The following is an 18503-nucleotide window of genomic DNA, read 5'->3' as shown; positions in this document are numbered from 1 at the left end:
CCCGGTGACCGCAACTTCTGATCCCAAACTGAGAGGGTAGCCTCCCAACTTGAAACCCTCTTTTCCTTCTCCTTCGCTCTCCGCCTCCTCTCGCTACCTCCACCGTCACCTCCACCTCCGGCACCCACCCACCCTGCCGCCGCCACCAGCAGCGCCTCCTTCTCTCCTCCTCCTCCCCTCTTCTCTCTTGTTGGCAGCCGCTGGACGTCCGGTGTTGATGGTGGCAGCGGCGGCAGCCTAAGCAGCAGCAGCCCTCGCCGCACGCCAGCTCTCGCCCAACCCGCCTCGTTCTCCAGCCCTACCTCGCAGTCTCCCGAAAGGTGCTGGGCAGATTCCGGGCGTCAGAGGCGAAGCGGCTGCAGCGGCGGTAGGAGCGGCGGCGGCAGCGGTAGCGGCGGCGGGAGGCAGGATGAGCGCACGCGGTGAAGGCGCCGGGCAGCCGTCCACTTCAGCCCAGGGACAACCTGCCGCCCCGGCGCCTCAGAAGAGAGGACGCGGCCGACCCAGGAAGCAGCAGCAAGTCAGTACGCGGGCGGGGTGCGGGCAGCAGCCCACCTCCGCTCCCTCCGCGAGGGCCCCGCGACCCGCGGCCACCCGAGCGCGGGAGTCCAGCCGCCGCGGCCGCCGCACGCCGCCGCGGGGGCGAGCTACGGAGTCCCGGCGCGAGTGCGCGGCAGAGCCCCGGGCGCCCGCGCCCCTCTGGGCCGGGAGGTGGGAGCCACGGCGGGCGGGCGGCCGGGTGCGGGCTGGAGGCGGGGTCGGGCGAAGCGCGTCTTCGGACTTTCGCTATTGTGCCCGGCCCGAGTGGCGCGGTGTCTCCTGGTGACGGGAAGCGGCCGGGTCCGACAAGCCGGGGCTCGCCAGGCACTTTCCGAGCCGCTTTGCAGTGGCCCGGGGGTTAGGGGTACTCTGACGGGTCAGGGTTGGAGGGGCTGAAGCCTCGGGGGCCGGAGGCTCTTTCTCCCGCCAACTGGGGCTGCTCGCTGGCCGGGGACTGGCGCGCCGCAGCCGCCCCCTTGGCGCCCTCCCCAAGTTCTCGGTGGCCTGAGACTCGCGCCCTCCCGACAAAGAACTCGTGGGCCCGCCCGGTTCTCCTAGGGCTCTTTAAATGCGGCCGCTGCTGAGGTGTCCCAGGAAAGGGGCTGGCTACAGGAGACCCTGGGTCCCCACGGGATAGGATTAAGTAGTTCAGCCAAGGGCGCGGTGGCAAGCAGTGTCCGAGAGGGTGCACGGTAGCTAGGGTCACTTCCTCGCCAGGCGCCCAGTCCCCCTTTTGCCTTGGGTGCCGCGCCTCAGAGCTGCAGACCTGAAACGTCCTTCTCCAGAGCGAGTGACTGGGGGTTGGGAGGGGACGATCGAGGGGCGCCCGGGACCCCGCGGAGTGGAGGGTTTTGTCTGCGGATGCAACCAATTAAGCGTGTAGCCTGCGCTTGCGGAGCTGCGCGCAGCGCCCGGGGTGGAGGGGTTTTGTTCGCAGCAATTTCCAAGCCTCCGCGGGCAAGGATGGAGCGGGACTTGTCTATTGAGAACATTTAAACTCCGCTTCCGTGGGGTTTAAAGCTACTTCTTCGTTCTTTAGCCTTAAAGCGCTTCCTTCATGGCAAATAGGCCTATTAGAAAATAATCCTAGAGTCCCAAAGCTGCCCGAGAGCAAGGTGGGGAAGGCGAACAATGTTTGCTTGCCAGTGCGTTTTAGAAAAACTGCTGTACCTTTTTGAAATCATCAAAGGAAACAAGCCAATCTAGAGGCCCCTGAGTTTTCCCGCTCTGCCCGGGCGACACTTTACATCGCGTTAGGATCCTGTTTTACACCTCCCAGGAAGTCACTGCCCTTCCCCCCGCTCTTGTTTCCCACACGCCACCCGGCTCACTCTAACTACTAATTGCCCCCCACCTCCAAAAAATAATCCAAAAGAAATTGCAGTGGGGTCTGGAGGTGATTGGAGGTTTTACCTTTGAGTTAAGGCAGAGTTCACAAAGAAAGAAAAATGTGTCTCCTATGTGTTTGCTCCGGATGTGCCCACTGGAGCTAGTGGTCCCACAGAAGCTTGCAGGAAACCTTCCTCAGAATCTCTAAATAGGATGCGAATTTTCATTGAAGACTTTTATGCATTTTAAGCTAATTCTCATTTAATAACCGAATCTGAATGAGATGTAAATTGATGATTCACTGGATAAATATTTAGAATCTGGAATATTAATCATCGCATTCTCTTAACCACTTGAGTATTTACTACTTGGCATAGAAGCCGTTTAAAGTTTTGCTAAACCTATTGATAGTTTCAATTTCTCCTTCCCAGACACTCCCATTCCTCCTTACTACCCACCCCCCATCCCTTTTATTAGTTTTCTTCGGTACACCTCCATAAGGGTTTTCTCAAAAGAAAGTTTTGGAGAAAATATTTATTTTTATCAAAAGACATTTAAATCTAGACTGGAGACCATTCCTACATCTCCAATTGGCAGTGAAGAATTGAAGCAATTACCTAGATAATTCAAGCAAAGCCTCCCACGACAGATTTACCATAATTATTTGGAAATTTCAGGAGGAATGGAGTTATTTTAAGTTGAAGAACTTGGATAATTGCTCCAGTATTTCACTCAGTGTGTTGATTGAGTTATAACTGACCTACAATATAGATATACAGAATGATCAAAAGCCACCTTTTTCAATATGGGAGATTGTTGAAATATTTCTGATGTTAGCTTCATATTTCTGTTGTTTAAAATGCTGGTATAGTGGAGAGTAGTATTTGTGTAAAATGCTTATTATTTCTATGCGTTGCCAAATACACAGCCTTGCATATTTTACACCTTAAAATGTATAACTTTCTTTCTAGAACAAGCAACCTTTGAACAGTCAGCCTTTGTTACCTTTTTCGGGTTGAAATAGAATCTAGCTTTCATATGCGAAATAGAATTTCCTCTATGAATTCTTGGATTACAAGTATAGTTATTTCCCCTTTCTGTAAACTCTGTACCATCATCATCCGTTTATGCTTGAACTGAATGTGTTCCAACAGTTCTGTTGAGCAGCACAGGCAGAAAATACAACTATAGAGTCAGGGTCAATTTCTTTCAGCCATTCTTGCCACAGCAGCATTTTTTTTCCCCCCGAAACTAGGAGCCAACCGGTGAGCCCTCTCCTAAGAGACCAAGGGGAAGACCCAAAGGCAGCAAAAACAAGAGTCCCTCCAAAGCAGCTCAAAAGGTGAGATTTCTTACGTCCTCCCAACTTTCTCAACGCCCAGAGGAACCTCCCTGTAATTTTCCCATTCTAGATCCGCACCTAAGGATTTCTCCCAAGTGGGTAACCCAAGACTCATTTCCTACCTTTAATATTGGTGAGATTTTCAAGCAGATACTTAGTATAAAAAGTTCATGAAGATGCTTACAGTGCTGTTTTTAAACAATCACCAAATAATAAGAAACTTAAAACGGAGATGGGAGGGGGAGGTGGGGGAGTGGAGAATGAACAATTAAGATTTGCACCAGTTGTGAAATAGTTAAAAACAAATCAAAGCTATAGATTTTGTCTGGTGGTGAAGTTTTTGCAATTTCCTTAAAAAATAATAAAGATTAATTTACTTTGTGCTTATTTACATGATTATTGGAAAACCAAATCCCACTATTAAAGTTAAGTACTTTGCCAAATAGATGATAATTAGAAGTAAATCCAATTATGGGATTCTGGAAAAAAATTTTCACTAATTTTACTGCTTTAAATGTGCTGATAAAGTACCTTGTTTGTTTACAATAAACCTACAATATAATATATCATAATCTCTCAAAAGGCTTTCCACCTCAGGTGATAGAGAAATGTTCTGAATAGGACAATGAGAAATTTTTTAAACAAGTATTTGACTCATTTATTGTATATTTTTGGGCAGGATAGAACCCAACCAAGTGTAATTTCCAGTGTTTTTCTTTATAAATTTTAAATTGCAGTTTAAAAACCTCATGTTTGGTGGTATTTGAGCTAACAAAGAAGAAATATCTCAGGATCAATGCGTAGACAGAGAAGGGAAGGTGAAGATAAAATTCACATTTTTTAAGCTTTACAAATAAATCAGAAAAAAAGTTTCTGTATTTTATTTGTGGGTTTGTATGCTCGTTAAAAACAAAGGTTCAAAATTCAGAAGTAAGTTTTGATATATCTTTACAGTCGATTTGAGTACACCATGTACAGTATTTGTTGAAAATGACTGTATGCTCATCTCTTGAGGATTAATGTTTTGTGTGGTTTTCTCTGTGAGTGTGAGCACCTACCATATTATATTTGATAGTTTTCAGTGTTGTAGACTTCCATAGCAACCAGTGATACATATAAAGTTATTTAGGGAGCAACTATGAGTTCTTCTCTGTTTTGTTTTAACAGTCTTGAACAGAGTTGAAAGGGCAGATTTCTGATATATTTAAATAGAACTGCTTCTCAGAGTGAAGATTTAATTGTACTCATATTTAATCACTAAACATTGAAGTAGCTCTAAATTATCTTGTCATTTAAAAGTGCCTGTGTAATCTGATATTACTAATATGAATACTTACTATTTGTTTTTTTACCTGCTTTATTCAATTTTAAAAAAGGGCCAATTTAACATAGGGTTTTTTTTGGTTGCATTAAGTTAATTTTATCTTACTTTTACTCTAATGGAATGGCAAAGAAATATCTTGGTAGCTAGCTGACAAACATTTAAACTACGATGTAATTGCTCTGAAAAATGCATCATAACATCTCCCAGGAAGAAATCTGTAAATCTCATCATAAATAAATTATTTAAAATTCAATACAAAAAAAGGGAAAATGAATTACCTCTCATATTTTACTGTATTACTCTTTTTTTGGAACGAGTAAAAAGGTGCTTCCATCACCTTCTCTTCAGTTTGAAAAGTTTGCCACTGACTAGCAAAATCTTTATTGACAAAAGGAAAGCTGAGACTTGTGCCTAATTTACCACCTAAAGCAAAATAACAAAAAGTTGGTTTCTTCCCAAGTAAGGTTTGACTTATTTTTAGTTACTTTGGTGATAGGCATTTATAAATGACCCTTAGGCTATTCATCTTTCTGATAATTCTTCATGTGTATGCACATAGTATTACAACTTCCAAAACAGAAGTAGGCTTTCTTTTTCCGAAAGAAATTTTTCTCTGAAATCTTTCATTCTTCCAGACAAAATTATTTCACACAATTCTGTTATAAAAGTCCCCTTTCTAATAAAAATGGATACGTATTTTTGCTCAGAACCTGACTGTTACATTTCTTCAGTTTTATAAATTACGCTTCATCTGGAGAAGATAACACTTTGCAAAATAATGAATGACACTGATGAATTGTTCATGGCATGTGTAAACTTAAGGTATTTTCACTTTCGAATTGGTATTTATTGAGTTTGCTACTACCCTATGTAAACATGATTATCAAACATATATTTGTTTATTAAACATATGTTGTATTCTAACAAAACATATTTTTGTTAGGACTTTGAAAAGTTATCTTTTTTAGAAAAAGTTACATTGTTGATAACATGCTAGACTGACCAGAGTAGAGATGAGAAGTCTTCTATGATTAATAAATTGGGAATTCTCCTGCAAACTGAGACTCACCAAAATGGAAACTATATAACAAAACCTGGTAAGTATATAAGAGAACAGAACTCTAAAATTAGAGGAGATACAGTGTACACTGGGAGACTGATGATGTTGTATGTTTAAAATTTCTTGCTGCTTGGAGTTTCTTTACTTACAAAGTTTGTGTTTGGACCCAGTAACTGGCCTTGGGGCATTTGAAAACAAAACTGCTTGTTGGAAAATTAGCAGTGTGACACTTGACAATGCATGAGGAAAGTTGCAAGACCAAGTGGAGGACTACTAAATTAGCAATCACTTTAATTTCAGGTCATATTCAATATAAACTTGATTTGTGTAATATATAAAACAAACATTTATAAAAACATAATTTGTTATGCCTGGAACTTTTGGAAGAGAAGATAATTATTCTTCACTTTGCTTCTATTCCGTTATGACAAATTCCCATGGATAACCATTATGTAGAAATTCTAGTTATTCCTAAGAACACCAATCTGAGTGCTCAAAGTTCATCCCTGAACCAGTTTCATATTGTTATCTTAATAAAATAAATCAGAAGTTAATGTTTTCCTGAATAAATAATTTATTCGTGTGAGTATGTGTGTGTCTGTGTGTGTGTCTTGACCCTTTTATTTATGTCTTAGTTTGAGGTATACCTGTGACCAGTTGGCTCTTAATTTCCTTTTTGTTTTATTTTGTTTTCCTCTCCTGTTTGTGCTGGATGGAAATACTTTGTATTTTCACATTTCTCATGTTTGGAGAGAAGAAAGATAACCATCTCCTTTATGTTTAGTTTAGGGTTTTTGTTGTGCCTGTTTAATGAGAGAACACTGGAGGGGTTTCTTTCACTAATTCTCCAGTTTTTAAGGTCACAAGTCAAATTCATCTGTAAGTCAGGCCAATTGTCATTCAGGTACTTTTAGGGAAAAAAAAAATTCTGAGATTGAATTAATTTTAATAGGAAGAATTGCGTATAAAAAAGATCTCAGGTGTGAGATAGCCCTACTTCATGATATCACAGATTTGCTTGAACTTCCTTTTGACTTTAGGTTGTAGTGAAGAGAAATAAAGAGCAAAGTACAAAATGAAAATACCATCTAGGTAAAGTATGCTTCAAATAATGTGTTCAGGCAGACACCTAATTTATATTTTCCACTTGCCTGAACAAAGAAGACTTGATACGAATTGGATACTGTAGAGGAAGATTTGTGCTCCTTTTCTAATCATGTTCCTAGGAGGTTGGTTGATTTTTCACAAATGATTACTAACACCAAGCACAGATATTTTAGGATGAGAGAATGGGTTTTCCTCATCATTTCAGTTAAATATTAGCGCATAGATGCGGAGCAAGGACATGATTTTTTACGGGATATAGTAGGTTGAGCTGAAGAGGGGAACCAAAGGCATCGTTATAGGTAAGTCAGGGAAAGATGGTATAGGCAGTTGTCATACAATTCCAGCCTACGGCGTCTATGTTACTAGTACGAGTTATTTTGAGTTCCTCTGTGTTTTTATGGGCAAGTAACTTCCACTGGGACTCAGGGCTCTATCTAAGCATACAGATAAATCCAGTCAGGTGGAATTATGTAAAGCCCAACTGTTGTCTCCATTATCTTGGTATTTTAGGCTGTCTTACCTAAACAGTTGACTCGTTTTTTTTTTTCACTTAACTTTGCCAGAGAGGACCGAGCCTTAATGTATCAGTAAATTCTCTCTCACAATGCCTTTGAGTCATCGTAGATTATGATCCAAATATGGAAGATTCAAATACATTTGAGTTATTTTCTGAAATCACTTTACTTCAAGGAACCCAGAGATCTCATTCTTTGCCAGTTATTCTTCTGAACTTTTTCATCGAAAGCCCCTCATTACTTTGACTGACTTCCAGCTCTGGTTCATTTTTATCTCAAGGTCTCAACAGATCATTTTGCTCAAGAGAACATAACAGATTGGTATTCTGTTGCATTTCAGTTCTTTTTTGAGACTAGATGGATGCTGAAGAGCATTTTATGTCAGTTAAATCATTCAGACCCATCTTATCTTGTTAGCTGACTTTCTGCAGTTTCCAGAGCTTTCTCTGGAACCATATAGCTTGGCACAAGGGTGGAACAATGAATTTTATATCCTAGATGCTGAGAATTTTAGCTCTGAATTTTTATAGTGCCAACCAGGAGAAAAAGGTGAATGGAGAACTGATTCCATTTTAGGCTGCTGCTTTATTATTCTATATTGCTTTAATCCACTGAACAACGCTGAATGGCATCTTCTAAATGATTTAGCAAGGAGTAGTCACAGCCATTTTTTTCTCCAGGATAATGTAGGGAGTAGTTTGCTCGGAAGGTCGCCCTTATGAACTCTCATATCATTGCTATTGATTTTTCTGATTACAAAGGAGGGAGAGGAACAGTTAAAGAGGAGAATCCTAAACTTTGAAAATAACTTTTCCTGTTATTTTGGCCTTGGCTTTAATTTCATGTTTGTATAGGTGAAGACAGGCATGTGTAAATAATGACATGGGAGTTGACAACAAGGACTTCCTTGGGGAAAATGAGCATGAACTACAGTGGATGATAGAATTCACTTTTATTTCTTTTTTGGAAAATATGTAGCGATGGCAAACTTGTAATGTCTTTTAAAGACTAAAAATAGTTGCATGTACAGTTTGGAAACCCATAGAACTAGATGAGCAAAAAGGTGAAGTGACAATTACTTAACATTTAATGTGACTGATTAGTCCAGTTGATTTTGATGCCAGTGCACATTGATTTACACTCTTTATATTTTTGAAAGAGCTACTAAAAGAAATAAAATGTGACTCTACACTGTTTTTCGATGGCTCCCTATGCTCTAAAGTCAGCAGGTCTTAGTCATATATACATATACATGGAAAGATACATGAAAACAAAGCCAGGTACTACTAAGCCCAAATCTTTTTCTAGCTCTTTTGTGTGTGTGTGAATACAGATGCACTGATTGATTTGGAGTGGGGCATTCTGGTTTTTATGCATTATCACAGTATGATGTGAGCATTTAGAATAGCAAATAATTAATAGCTATCTAAATTTGACCCAGAAGTCAGAACTGGCTAATGCGCTTGGTTCCCAATCTCAGCTCTTGTCTATGTCTTTATAGGAAACTTGGAAATATTTTACTTTTAACTACTCATTTGATTTCCACCCTAGAAGTTTTTTAAAAAATTTCCCCATGGCTACTTCATTTTGTACGGGACTGTCTCCCAGAAGAACAGACCCTTTATTGCCTTGAAATCAGATGGGGTCTCAGTTCCACCACTTAAGAACATGGGCAGATTGCTTAATCGCCCATATAAACAGGGGTAGTAATAGCTGCCCTACTTAAATAAGATAATGCTCAGAAAATCACTCAGTACTTTGACTGGAAACTTACAAAATTGGGAGGTACTCCTTTTAAGGGTAACATTTTAAAATATGGAGGGAGTTAAGAAATTACATTTGACTACCTACTAAATGCTGTAGCTTTTGTCAGGCTTACCTTCCATATACATTAGCTCCTTTAATCCTTTGATGTAGGCATTATGGTCTTCATTTCACAAATGAGAAAACTGTGATTCAGAGATGTAAACTGTGACATGTCTAATGTTCAGCTCCAGTAAATGGGAGTACCTGGGCTTGAGTTCAAATCTAACTCTAAAGCTTATGATCTTTCCACTGTTATGCGGTGTCAAATATCTCATAAAGTATTTGCTACAAGGTAGATTATGTTTTCTCCAGTAACCAGAAATGTAGGTTGTAAGTTAGGTTTTGAGAAATCTTCGGAGGGGAGTTCACTACAAGCTTATAAAGGGATTGGCAATATGTGCTTACTGCAACCCATTCCTGGCCCCCAAATAAACCAGAAGGCTATGACGTTGGAGATCATGGCACACCCAGAAGTTGTTTTATTTGTTAAATGAAGGGGCTGGATGAAATGTCTTCTAAAGCCTTACCAAGCTGTAGAATTCTAAAGGTGAGAGGGAAACAACAGGGAAACACACAGGTGATATAAACACCAGTGTTTCTTTCTTTCCTTCCTTCATGCAATAATTATGCAGTGAGCACATCTTATGCACCAGACACTAATGCTAAGCACTGTTTCCAAGATCAAGAGTTCTATTTGCTAGATGAATTTCCTTTTTTAATTAATTTTTTAGTGCTCATACATTTAAGAGCCTGGAGTACCAAAACTTCTTAGAGAAAGATATAATTACATTTCCCATTTAATAGTCTCCCCAATCCTCATGAACTTGCTTCTAAAGCATCTTATAAAATTAAATACACAGTTCTGAACTTACACTTTTTTTTAAAGGCAAAAATAAGAATGAAGACAAGCCAGGAGGGAATAATACTTTTAACATATGATCGTTGCAGACGTTAGTATAACAGGGCTGATAATAGTCTGAAATTCAGTTCTTACAAATGCAGAATTCCCACCCTCTCTCCCTACTCCCCCGCCCTGAGATAAGCAGTAAGTACTCAGAATAAGTTATTGTCTGAATTATACATGGGTTTGTAGTGTGGAACCAAATTCCACTCTGGCTAAGGAAAACCAAATATACACTTACACAGTATTGCATATGTTAACATATTAAAAACAAAACAAGCCCCCGAAATGTTTTGTTTTCTATTGAAAAATAATATTCCGAAGAGCATTAAACACAGGGAAAAAAGTTAAAGCCAGTGTTTTCCAATATGTAAAATTCCTGGATCTATGCTGGTTTACGAAGGAAAATCCTAACTGGTTTTGCAGCTTTTGTGAAGTTTGATCAGAATGATTAAATAATGTGGGTTTTAAGGAACAATGAAAACCTCCCAGATCGACGACACACAGCACAGCTAATGTGTTTCTTCTAGATGTCGTCTCAGAAGAGGGTTTCAGTTTACATGTAATACTGGCCCCAAGACCAAGGAGCAAGTTTGCTTTTAACAAGTCCAAGTGATAATCGTGATATTTTGCCCTTTAGTTAATGGTGCGAATTTTATTTTTGAATAGACTTTTTGTAAATGGGATGCTCGTTTTTAAGTCCTCTTGTTTGCAGGGCTTTCTCTCTCTTACGAGAGATTTGTTTTCTCTGACTTTAAAATGCAGTGAAACCCTCTTAGAAGACAACCCTCTTTTTAACAGACTTTAGATACACCCGGATCCCATCATGGCCCCGGTACATAACCACCATACAGAAAAGCCTGGTGTAGCACTGTTAGCTTTTAAGATCAGCAGTCTCCTACTCTCAACCCCACCTACCATCCCCATGCCCATTAGAAAGGATTTCTATCTTCCATGTTTGTATTATTTACTACTGAGTAAACTGTGCAACCTTACAGTTGCTCCTAAAGGGTAAATCAGACACTACTTCTGTATTAAGGAATTTTGTACTCATATAACTCGTGATGTACTAGCCAGAGGGTCTCTTAAAAGCTTCATTCTTAAGGTGATCTATGGGTGTAATGGAATATTTGCATTGATTGAACCTTCTATGAGATTGGACTAACTTAAAGGAAAACTTCCCCTTTAAGAGTTCCATCTAGTTAGGAGTGAAAGAACGTTTATTGAGCACCTCATTTACGGCAGCCACTTCACTCCTCACTCCTCACCGGAGGTGTTATCTCCATTTCACACCTGAAACCAAATTAAGGTTTTCAGGGACCTGCCCAAAGTCATAAAGCTAACATGGCGGAGCAGGGATTTGAATCTAAGCTTTCCAAAGTGGAATCTGTGTTCCTTTTGAGATCTCCCTCTCTCCCTGAGACAACACTCAGAAAGAGGGTGTGATTCACTGGGCCCTCCTGGCTTTCACTTAATTTAACTCATGCCCTTATGACCGAAGGTAAGACAGGACCACTAACCCTTGACAAGGAATGATTCCTTTGTGGAGCCATTCAAAGTAGTAACCCCTACCACTATGATTCAGAGTGCCCAAATCTGACTCTTAGGTGGAGCTGAGTCAGTGACAATTTTCGTTAGCTAAAATATCTCCTCATAGCAGCAAATGCATGTAACCTAAAGGGAGGTAGCGTTGTCAGGACAGTGAGAGCCCTGGCTTTAGAGTCCAACAGAACTGGGTTCCAATCCCAGGCTTGCCATTTACCAGCTTTGTGTGTGACCTGAGTTATTCAGCTAGCCTTTCTAAGACTTAATTGCCCGTTTGCAAACTAAGAGAAATAATAACAGCTACCTTACATGGAGGGCTGTTGTAAAGATTAAAATAACACATGCGAATGACTTAGCCCAGTGCCTAGGGTATTTTAAATGCTCAATAAATGTGAACTAACATTATAATCATACAAAGTTTGGGTTAATTCATGGAACCTGTTAGATAGGTCAGGAAGATATTTGGTGAGAAATCTTGTGACTTAAAAATCTTATTTTGTCTATGTACCTGTGTATCTTTGTATCTCTCTGTGTATCTATCAATCTGTCACCTATCTCCATCTATTTTTACCAGATTGAAGGGAGAAAAGAGAGTCATTTGGCAGTGTAGACGGTTATAATAGGTAATTTTAGTATCGTTGTACCAAGTACTTGCTGCTAACCCAGGTAACAAAAGTAAAATGCAAAATGAGTTATCCTGGCTTAGGTTACCTGTATTTTTGTGTTTATATAGCCTTGAGATGATTCTCATACACAGAAGAGGATGTACTAAGTTTTCTTTACTCTGAAAATGGAAATTATAAACATGTATTTTTTTTTTTTTGGCTGTGTTGGGTCTTTGTTGCTGTGCGCAGGCTTTCTCTAGTTGCAGTGAGAGGGGGCTACTCTTCGTTGCGGTGTGTGGTCTTCTCATTGCAGTGGCTTCTCTTGTTGCAGAGCACAGGCTCTAGGTGCGTGGGCTTCAGTAGCTGTGGCACACGGGCTCAGTAGTTGTGGCACACGGGCTTAGTTGCTCCGCGGCATGTGGGATCTTCCCAGACCAGGGATCAAACCCGTGTCCCCTGCATTGGCAGGCGGATTCTCAACCACTGCGCCACCAGGGAAGTCCCTATAAACGTGTATTTTTATAGAAAGTGCATGTGATATGTGTGTGTTGGTGTATTTGGGGATTGGAGTAGGCGTGATAAACACAGGGAAATTATAATATTAAAATTTTACTCAAAAGGGAAAAAAACAACTGTGATACCAGAAAAATCTTCTGTGAAGTAAAGCAATGAACAAACTGTTAAGATAGTTAGAAATATATTCATGTCAGGTTTGTGTTGAGTGTGGAATTGTTAATTGTTAATAATATACATTGTTTATCAATTATTATTTTTAGCATCCCTTGTTTCCATCTCAGAGAAAAACTGATGATTTCTGCTAGCTTTTTTTTTTCTCTCTCTGCTTTGGGTGAACTGATTGACAGGTGTTTGTTTGGGGCAAGGAATAGGAAATTAACTATGTAGAAGTGTGCTAATATTTGTTTTTTTTGAGTTAGAAGCCTATATATTTTCACTCACATTTAGACTTGCTTTTGCCTAACAATGTGGGTAGAAGTGGTTTGTAAATTGTGCAGTAATATATCAATGTTAATTTTGGTAATTTTAGTTGTGATATGGAAAGAAAAATCATCATTTAAGAAACATTAATTTTCTAAAAGTCCACTTTACATAATTATGGATATGTGGGAATAATTTTTTTTGATTACAGGTAGAAATAAGGGCAAAATGGCTTTTAAAAAGCATTTTCATGCATTTCAGAGATTACTCCAGGGGAGTCTATTAGGGTAGACTCCCCTGGAGTAGGCATAGATAGTATGTAGGCATAGTATGTAGGCATAGAGTAGGCATAGATCTCTCATAGTATGTGGGCATAGAGTAGGCATAGATAGTATGTAGGCATAGAGTAGGCATAGAGTAGGCATAGATCTCTCTTTGCATCATGCAATGAAAAATGGAGAAGATGAACCTTCAAGGAGAAAGAGATTCTTAAAGCAATCTTAATACCTTATCTGCAAACCAGAACGTTCTTACTTGAAATGTGTCCCTTGGTGCAGCACTTATAAGAAATGTCAGGTAGAAAACGATATAACTTCCTTTTTCATTTTGCAGAAAGCAGAAGCCACTGGAGAAAAACGGCCAAGAGGCAGACCTAGGAAATGGGTGAGTAGTAAGATAAAATTTCTATTCTTTTTTAGTACTGAAAAATTTGTGTTTTTTTTAATAAATGACTTATTTTATCGATTCCATGAATTTCTAACTTCTGATATGATGCATCTTTGAAAGGGTTAAAGCAAGAAGCATATTATCACCACCTCTTACCCTCAGGCTCCAGGAGTTTCCTCAAAACACTTTTCTTTCCTGGGAGTGTCTCCTTTTTCTATCTCTTATCAACATGAAAAGAGTCTCCACTCTTCCTTCAAATGGGGTAACAATGAGATGACTTGTTCCCTGGGTTGAGTAACTAAGGTTAAAGGGTATTATGAAACATTGGAAGTTGATTACAAATGGTGATAAAATTCAGATGAAATGTGTATGAGATAACTTTTTAACTCTTTCTTTTCATTTCTTTTTGTTGTTGTTGCTGGGATGGTTTGGCCTTGGAAATATCTCATTTTCTAGGTGGTTTGTGTTTTCATTTTCCCGTTGCCTTTGTTAGGAAACCAGGTTTTACGCACTGGTTTTTCTTGCTTCCCTTAGTAGTGATTCTTACATACTGACGGTGGCTTCCATGCAGGTGTACCTGACCCCATAGGCACACAGATCCTGTATCTTTCTGAGGCCAGAAATTCACTGACCACTGAAGAGCTTTGTTAATTTTACCACTTGAACCTTGTTCTTTATGCTGCTACATTACCATGTTCTTCTGGTCTGTCTTTCCCACTGACCGAGGAAAAACGTCTTAAAAACGAATAAAACCATTTCTCAAGAAAGATGAGGGCATCCTCTCTACCCTGGGTCATCTATGATGGCATCTTTGGCCTTGCTTTTCTCTCTTCCATGGTTCCATCTTCATGCTTCATCTTTTCCTGAAGTCCCTTTGCTGCTCTGCTGGATTGTATTTTCCTGTTAGTTTCCATTCTTCTCTCCTCCAGAGTTCTGCATCCCTTTCTATTTATACTTTGGTATTGCCTTTCATTCAATTTATTCATCTTGTATTTTTTTCCCTCTGCTCAACATGTGTTGGGATTAGATTTCTTAGCACAAGGAAATGGGGATGATCTTTAGATTAAAAACATCTCAGTGTTACAGTGTAACCTTAAAGTAAGAGCATTTTATTCAACCTTCTGGTCAATAAATGAATTCTCTCCAAACTTACCCACCAGGTGGTGATCATCTAGACTGCTTGATTGCCTTTAATGTTAGGAAACTCACGTCCTCTTAAGGCTGCCTCTTCTTTCCTGGAAAGCTCTGAACATTAGAAAACACTTCCATCTGACTCCCTGTAACTTCTGTTCACTGTTCCTAGGCCTCCCTCCTGGGAATATACAGAGTAATTGTTATTACTTTTACTTGTGATAGCTCTTCAGATATTTGAAGGCAATTAACATATACCGTTTGTTCTCTTTTCTGATTTGAATATCTCTAAGCCTTTCAGCTTTTTCCCACGAAGGAACATTCTTCTTCTTCTCCTCTGAGTATGCTTGTTTTTTTTTTTGTCTTTTGTAATATGTCACCCAGAACGAAGTATCATATTCCAGGTGTGGGCTCCATAACCAATGGGTTTATTACCTCTCTTGTTAGACATATGGTTCCAGTTACCTATTACTGTTTCATCAACCACCCCAAAACTTAATAATGTAAAAAAACAAAACAACAAAAAAGCTCATGGATTCTTTGGGTCAGGAATATGGACAGGGCACAACGGAAAGGCTTGTTTCTGCTTCAGGATGTCTAGGGCCTCAGCTGGGAGGACTCAAGCAGCTGGGCGTTACCTCTCATGCTTGGGGTAGAATTTGGAGGCATCTTTACTCACAGGTGCTTTTGCAGAATTGGCTGGAAGTCTGGGTGCTTCTGGGGGTGTCCTCTGGAGCACCCACACACATGGCCTTTCTAACTTGGTGGTCTCAGGGTGGGAAGTCAGCCTTCTGACATACACTCAGGGCTCCCAGAGAGGGTGTTTTCCCAAATGAGGAGAAAACTGCAAGCAAGGCCTTTTTTGACCTAGTGTCAGAAGTCAAAAAGTCCTATTCCATTATACTCTAGTGAGCACAGTGTTGACTAAATTGGTATTGGCATACATATCAAATATAGGTCTGCCATTTTCTAAGCATCAGAACTAAAAGGACATCGTATGCCATTGAACTCATCAATAAGAAAAACCTATATAAACTTTCTTATAGGCAACAGAATAGGAAATAGGTAAGTTCTTTGAAGTCATGAGATTAATGTTGCTAAAATGAAACGCATTGTAAGCAAATACAGTGAGATTTAACCAGCACTCAGCTTCCATCAATTGTCCCCCAACCCAGCTTTATTGAGATGTAATTGACATATAACCTTGTGTAAGTTTAAGGAATACAGCGTGTTGATTTGACTTATGTATTGCAAAATGATTACCACAGTGGCATTAGTTAATACCTCCATCATCTCACATAATTACCATTTCTTTTTTTGTGGTGAGAACATCTAAGATCTATTCTCTTAGCAACTTTCAGGTAAATAATACTGCATTGTAAACTATAATCACCATGCGAGATCCCCAGAGCTTACCTTATGACTGGGAGTTTGCACCCTTTGACCAATATTTCCTCATTCCCTCCGCCCACCCCAACTCCCCCCAAGCCCCTGGCAACCACCATTCTACTGTCTGTTTCTATACATTTAGTATTTATAGATTCCACATATTAAGTGATAGACAGTATTTGTCTTTGTCTGACTTATTTCACTTAGCATAATGTCCTCAAATTTCATCATGCAAATGGCAGGACTTCCTCTTTTCTCTGGCTGAGTAATATTCCATGGTATATGTCCACCACATTCCCTTCAGGCACTTATCCGTAGATGGACTCTTCAGTTCCATATCTTGCCTCTTAACTGGTCTTCCTACCTTTCACCTTTTCTACCTTTGGCTCTCCTATGTTTGCCAGTTAACCTGCATAGGGTACAGTCACATCACTGCTCTTCCTAGAAACTTTCTACGGATCCACAGCTGGCCACTGAATTGATTACAACCTTCCCTAGCTCTTCGAAGTCCCCACAGTTTATACCCACCTCCCTTTATGCCTTTATTTTCCACCACTCATCCTCACACAGCCGATGTTTCAGCCAAGCTGGAATAAAATATGTAGTAGTTAAAGGATCTGTATGTGTTTAATTTTCTCAATGGATTCTTGCTCATTTGGGGGATATCTGGATTCCAGGCACCTGATCTTCATGCTGAATAAGAAGCCCACGTGAAACACCCACCACAAAATCCCTTGCCTTTCTGGGAATAATTGGGCCATCTTCATTGACCCTCATGATTTCTAGTTTTTACTGGCTGTGAGAATGGAAAATATTGTGTAGCTAATTGTTATAAGACCCCGATTTGTTCCCCAAAGAAGAGTTGTTCTACTTAGAAAAGGAAATAGAAGGAAATTGTGTATCTTTTTTCTAGACAGCGTGTTTCCTTTCTGCTTATATATATTCTGTTGGGTAGAGTGTGCGGCCAGTCACAGCAAGGCATTCAGTTCAAGGGCATTCTTTACTGGAAAGCTTGTACTAAAGAAATAAATTATTGCATTTTCCATAGGAAATGAGCCTTGTACTTTACAGTAAGTTCAATTCTTTCCAACAGTGTCATTCACTGATTTCCTTATATTAGAGATATATTTTTGAACTGACAGGATTTACTAGGTACAGGGCCTAAAAGCCAAACTGGTCCCCTTTTATTCTTCTGGGTTGTTTTGTTTTATAAAGTTCTTTTGCTTTTAAAAAGAAGTCTTGTACATTTTATGGTGTCATGTAACAGGGCTGGAAGAAGATATCTACCTTGTAACCCTCTCATCTGATGTGACTGGGATCAGTACTTGGTAGGTTACTCCAAAGTTGATTAACCAAAAGTATGTGGACATAGGAAAGAAATTTGTGCCAGTCTTGCTTCTACAGGGGATGGAGTGTTGACTAATGCAGTGAGGACGTTAACTAGATTTTGGTTAAGAGCACTTCTCTTATTTACTTTATTCCCCTTTGTTTTTTTTCTGAGTTTGAATCAGATTTCAGATCTATTATTTTGATGAGTTGCTTTGGATTTTCACATTTTTTTGGTCTGGACGAGGTGAGAGGTAAAGGAAGGAGAGAGAAGAGGGACGTAACTTTTCTACTGGTCTTAGAGTCGGGAGCTCAGGATCTGGATTCAGGTGGCTTGGGTTCAAATTCTGGCCCATCACTGGACTAACTAGAATCTTCAGCAAATTACATGACCTTTTTAAAAGCACTTTTAAAAAGTATTTTAACTGAGGTATAGTTGATGTACAATATTATATAAGTTTTAGGTGTATAACATAATGATTCACAATTTTTAAAGGTTATATGCCATTTATAGTTATTATAAGATATTGGCTATATTCCCTATGTTGTACTATCTATCCTTGTAGCTTATTTATTTTATTCATAGTAGTTTGTACCTCTTAATCCCCTACCCCTATCTTGCCCCTCCCCGCTTCCCTCTTCCCACTGGTAACCACTATTTTGTTCTCTATATCTGTGAGTCTGTTTCTTTTTTGTTATATTCACTAGTTTTATTTTTTAGATTCCACATATAAGTGATATCGTACAGTATTTGTCTGTCTTTATTTCACTTAGCACAATACCCTCTAAAACTTCATTCATTTTTATGGCTGAGTGATGTTCCATTGTGTATATATAGGGGTGTGTGTGTGTGTGTGTGTGTGTGTGTGTGTATACACCACGTCTTCTTAATCCATTCATCTGTTGATGGGCACCTAGGTTGCTTCTATATCTTGGCTATAATAAATAATGCTGCTCTGAACATCGGGGTGCATGTATCTT

At 39.8% G+C, this 18503-nt stretch overlaps 1 protein-coding gene across 1 annotated transcript; it reads left to right on the top strand.

The window, feature by feature from the left end:
• The first annotated feature begins 268 nt into the window (after positions 1–268).
• On the top strand, positions 269–13793 carry HMGA2 (high mobility group AT-hook 2). The gene is made up of 3 exons (XM_019918768.3): positions 269–520; positions 3125–3211; positions 13623–13793. The coding sequence occupies exons 1-3, from the start codon at positions 410–412 to the stop codon at positions 13791–13793; spliced, it is 369 nt and encodes a 122-aa protein (XP_019774327.2). The 5' UTR covers positions 269–409.
• The last annotated feature ends 4710 nt before the right edge of the window (positions 13794–18503 follow it).

The sequence above is a fragment of the Tursiops truncatus genome, chromosome 11 (genome assembly GCF_011762595.2).
Source record: "Tursiops truncatus isolate mTurTru1 chromosome 11, mTurTru1.mat.Y, whole genome shotgun sequence".
Lineage (NCBI taxonomy): Eukaryota > Metazoa > Chordata > Mammalia > Artiodactyla > Delphinidae > Tursiops > Tursiops truncatus.
The sequence above is the reverse complement of the archived record's forward strand: the minus strand, read 5'-3'. Positions and strand labels throughout refer to the sequence as shown.

Bases quoted from the DNA above. Each gene is read 5' to 3' on its own strand.
- HMGA2 (XM_019918768.3), top strand. From the start codon at position 410: ATGAGCGCACGCGGTGAAGGCGCCGGGCAGCCGTCCACTTCAGCCCAG. The intron at 521-3,124 runs GTCAGTACGCGG...CCCCGAAACTAG, and splicing joins GACCCAGGAAGCAGCAGCAA to GAGCCAACCGGTGAGCCCTC. The intron at 3,212-13,622 runs GTGAGATTTCTT...TTCATTTTGCAG, and splicing joins CCTCCAAAGCAGCTCAAAAG to AAAGCAGAAGCCACTGGAGA.